General features: G+C 40.8%; 1 protein-coding gene across 1 annotated transcript in view; it reads left to right on the top strand.

The window, feature by feature from the left end:
• The window catches only part of GPX5 (glutathione peroxidase 5), an 8,960-nt gene extending 5,366 nt beyond the window's left edge, over nucleotides 1–3,594 (top strand). Inside the window, exons 3-5 of the mRNA XM_007956491.1 lie at nucleotides 1,693–1,810; nucleotides 2,227–2,326; nucleotides 3,388–3,594. Of these exons, the coding sequence (XP_007954682.1) occupies nucleotides 1,693–1,810; nucleotides 2,227–2,326; nucleotides 3,388–3,594 (425 nt within the window). The remainder of the gene's footprint in view (nucleotides 1–1,692; nucleotides 1,811–2,226; nucleotides 2,327–3,387) is intronic.
• The last annotated feature ends 791 nt before the right edge of the window (nucleotides 3,595–4,385 follow it).

Here is a 4,385-nt window from a genome sequence, read left to right as displayed (position 1 = left end):
TTGAGCTTGATGTCCCCTGCGACTATGGTCCCAAGCCCTCAGGATCAACTACTCGGTCCCTCTGGGTAGCTGGCTGTGACCAAGTAATGACCACAACCTTGCCCCTTGTCAGCTCTACTATACACCTGGGAATTCTGATCATTCACATGAACTTATCGGCCCATTGTCAAGGCAAGATATTTTTAAGACTATTGGGCCATAATTTATTTTACCAGTTTATTATTGTTGCTGTTGTTAGGTGCCATCTAGTCATCTCCAACTCATAGCGACACTATATTTATGGAGACTTTTACCAGTTTACAGGTACTTTTAAAAATCAATTTATTCAACCATATAATTGGAATCATACAATATGCAACCTTTTCAGAATGGATTCTTTCACTTAGTATTGTGCATTTAAGATTCATTCATTTCTTTTTATTTCTAATTACCCTTATGGAAATATACCACAGTTTGTTTATCCTTTCATCATCTTGGTTTCTTCCAATTTTGACAATTATGAATAAAGATATTACAATTTTTTTTTTAATTAACTTTTTCAGTTCCCCTTCCACACATAATAGATGAGGAAACTAAGGAATAGTTGCCCTAGGACTGAAAGGCTTCCTAATTTCTAGTTTTTTTCCTAGTACATGTGATTATCCACCGTGGCTGAAATAAGAGGAAATGATGTAGCGAGAGGGACTGAGGAATTACGTGGAAACAGAAAATCAAGCTCTATTTTTTAAATAAAAAAGACCAAGAGGAGACACCAGTTGGCTGAACTGAATCTCAGTGGAATTGTCTAGTGTTTGCCTGGGAACTAAAGGCATTTAGCCCAGAAAGTGCTGACAAAGGAGACGATTGTGAAAATCTGAGCAGAAAAGTAGCAAAACTTTCTGGCAATGGATGAAGGCAGATGGAAATTGGAAGCTTGCATTTTGACCTATCAATGAAGATTTTTAGGGAGAATGCGTCTTTAACATCCTGGAGATTATTGAAGACCACCAGGAAGCTTGACTTAGATTTCTCTGGTTTTCTTTTCCTCTGTCAGGCTTATTCCCCCCACTTCGGATTAGCCAGCCTGTTCAGGGTAAAGAGGGGCTCAGTACTCATTGTCCTTGTCTTTTCCTTTTTAAAAAGAACAACTCAACCCACCAATTAACCAACTAGGGAAAGCAAACTGAAAAGCATTGATGGTCAAACCTAGTCTTGCTTAAAAATCACCTGGTGAGCTTGTGAATCACAAAAATGACTGGACCCCATCTCAACTCAATGCCACACAATGCACTGCCATCCAGTCAGATCCAATTCATAGCAACTCCTCCTTGGGTTTCCAAAGCGGTATCACTACAGAAGTAAATTGCCCAACCTTCCTTCCGAGGAGTGGCTGGTGGATTTGAACTGCCATCTCAATGAAGAAGAATCGGGACAATCTCTGGAATGGGACCTGGGCACTCCTATTTTTAAGGAAGGGCCACCAGCTAATTCTAATGTGCTACAGGTTTGGGAAATACTGCACTATAAGATAGGGCATTTGGAAGCATGTCTTGAGATTCGAGATCTAGCTTCAGCTCTGCCACTAAAAGTCTCTGTAATCTAGAGAATTTTTTTCTTCCCTGGGCCTCTGTTTCCTCATTTGGAAAATAGTTAACTCCAAAGATCTCTCTCTGCACAACGTAAGGTCTCATTTTGTCCCTTTTGTACCTGCAGAACTAAATGCACTTCAGGAGGAGCTGAAACCCTTTGGTCTGGTTGTTTTGGGCTTTCCCTGCAACCAATTTGGAAAACAAGAACCAGGAGAGAACTCAGAGATCCTTCCTGGACTCCAGTGAGTCCTGCTTGAAACCCAATAGGAGGCTCCTGTTTACTTTTTCCAAGTTGGGGACTTCTAGGGTGGGGTGGGTCTGAGTGGTGGTGATGGTGCATCGATAAGCACTGGACATCCACAAGCTTTGGCCTAACTTAATGAGAGTCTAGCAATGGCCAAGGTCTATCACTCCATCCCTGGGTAATAAGCCTGGATAGACCTGTGGAGGGGGAAGAGCACAGAAATAACTGGTACAGAAATAGTGGATTGAATGCTAGAACTCAAAGTCTAAATGTGGCCATATTTTCCCTCCCCATTCTCATCTACTATTCATCCACCTTTTTCTGCCCTTTCCTATGACCTCAAATTGTGGGGTTCCACTGTAACTTTCTCTTTCATGTTCTGGAGATTCCTGGGAACATTGTGGTTCATTGCAGGTATGTCCGTCCAGGAGGTGGATATGTACCTAATTTCCAGCTTTTTGAAAAAGGGGATGTGAATGGTGAAAAAGAACAGAAAGTCTTCACCTTCTTAAAGGTAAGTGAATTACTGACATAAGCCCCTTCTTCCCTAATATTCCTACATTGAGTGGGTATGGTAGAAATGGATCCAAGGGCTCATTCCTGAGAGTGGGACTGGATGCTTTGGAGAAGAGCTTCAGATCAGCGTAGGGATCTGGGTTTCACCTGTTAGTATTTATGGGGTGCTGGCTTTACGTGGTGGACAGAGTTGGGTAGAGCAGCAGTTTTTACTGTGATCAGTTTCTCTTGCTCACTGCTTTCATTAATTCTTTCAAGATATATTTATTGAGTTCTTGATATCTACAAGGCAGTTTGCTAAATAATATGAATAAAAATATGAATAATACATAGTTTGTACCCTTAGCTAGTTCATACGGAAAGGGAGATCTAGAAATCAACAGATATAATACAATGTAGTAAGTGCTTTTTATGAAACATCAATGTTTAGATATAGTAAATGCCAGACCTGAAAAGAACCCAAAAGATCACCAAAGTGAATTTTTCCTAAGTGTTGAAGTCTAGGCCAAGGCTGGTTCATGTTGAAATTTTCATAAATCCTCTTTAAATTGAACAGAACAAAACAGTGGAAAGAGAATTTCAAAAACTCAATTTGTCTAATTTATAGGGCTGCCACACACAATTTATTCTTACAGTGATCTTTTTTACACTAAATGATAAAACAATGATGTTTTTAAAACTTTTTCTTATTTGACAAAACAAAACGTTGGTAACTCTATGTTAGTCCCAAAAGGTATTTAATGAAATGCTGCTAGCCTGTGGAACCCCAAGACCTGGGAAACCACATTCAAATTCAAGCTATTCATTTTTTCAAACCAAAAGTGGAAATATGGGGGAGCAGGGGGAAGAAACAGAGAGAGGGAGTAGAGTTTTGCTATAAAATCTGCTATGGGTTCTTGTTTATTGGAATGGTGTTGATTCAGAGAAGTTTTGGGGTTTATTAGGAAATTAAAGGATCCAGGGACAGGAAGGAGTAGATTACCTGTGGGTGAGAATACCCTGGATGATCAAAAAACAGAAACTATTTTGTCACGTCTCTTTTCCATTTCTTTCCTTCAGCACTCCTGTCCTCATCCCTCTGACATTTTGGGGTCATCCAGACATATCTTCTGGGAACCCATGAAAGTCCATGATATCCGCTGGAACTTTGAGAAGTTCCTGGTGGGACCGGATGGAGTACCTGTCATGCGCTGGTACCACCGGGTTCCAGTCAGCACAGTCAAGGCAGACATCCTACAGTACCTGAAGCAATTAAAAAGTAAATAGGAAGGCTTAGAATTGGGGAAAATAGCCATCCTGCCTCTCACCTAAATATCTATTCAAAAAAGATTCGCCTTACCACCACATTGCCTTCCTAAATGGCCTCCACTTGACTAAATAGCCCCTATGTCAGCATTTCCAGCCTGCACCAAGTGGATTTATAGTCTGATGATTACTGCTATTTCTCCAAGCAAGAGTATGTATATAGGTGAAGACAAAAAGAATGGAAACCCAGGATCCTTGGACCTACATTAGAACTAAAAAATTTATGTCCATTAAAGGGAAAGTATCCTCCCATGAGGATGGTTCAGAATGCCTCAATATTCTAAAGAGGGATGTCCCTAGACACTGACTCCCCCTTTCTCCATCTATAAGATGTAGGAATAGCAATGGAGTGGTAGTACTGTCTGAGTTTCACAACATAAAGTTTTTCTCCCCCAGGACACACACATATTGCCCCATTTCCAACTCATTTTGGTTTAATCTTCATCTATAGATTCCCCCCCACAACACCTGTCATTCTCCTGAAGGAGCCCTAAGGGGGAATGGGAACCTCCCCTCATATGAAGGGAAGAACATCTGCATGGTAACAGAACCATAGCCTCTCTCTGGCTTGGACCCTACAAGTACTTTCTTTACTGTCTAATCCTTAGTACATTCAGGTCATGAACAGAAATGCCCTCCACACTTTGAAGGATAAGTTTTCTCTCTCAATTGTAGACTGCACATCTTCAGAACCAGTTCTTCCACTATTCCCAATAAAATGTCTTATGCAGCATCTGGGATCACTGTTGTGG

Source organism: Orycteropus afer, unplaced genomic scaffold, assembly GCF_000298275.1.
Source record: "Orycteropus afer afer isolate SDZICR_OR568_19922 unplaced genomic scaffold, OryAfe1.0 scaffold00627, whole genome shotgun sequence".
In the NCBI taxonomy this organism is placed as follows: Eukaryota; Metazoa; Chordata; class Mammalia; order Tubulidentata; family Orycteropodidae; genus Orycteropus; species Orycteropus afer.
Note: the sequence above shows the minus strand (reverse complement) of the source record. Positions and strands in the feature narration are given on the sequence as shown.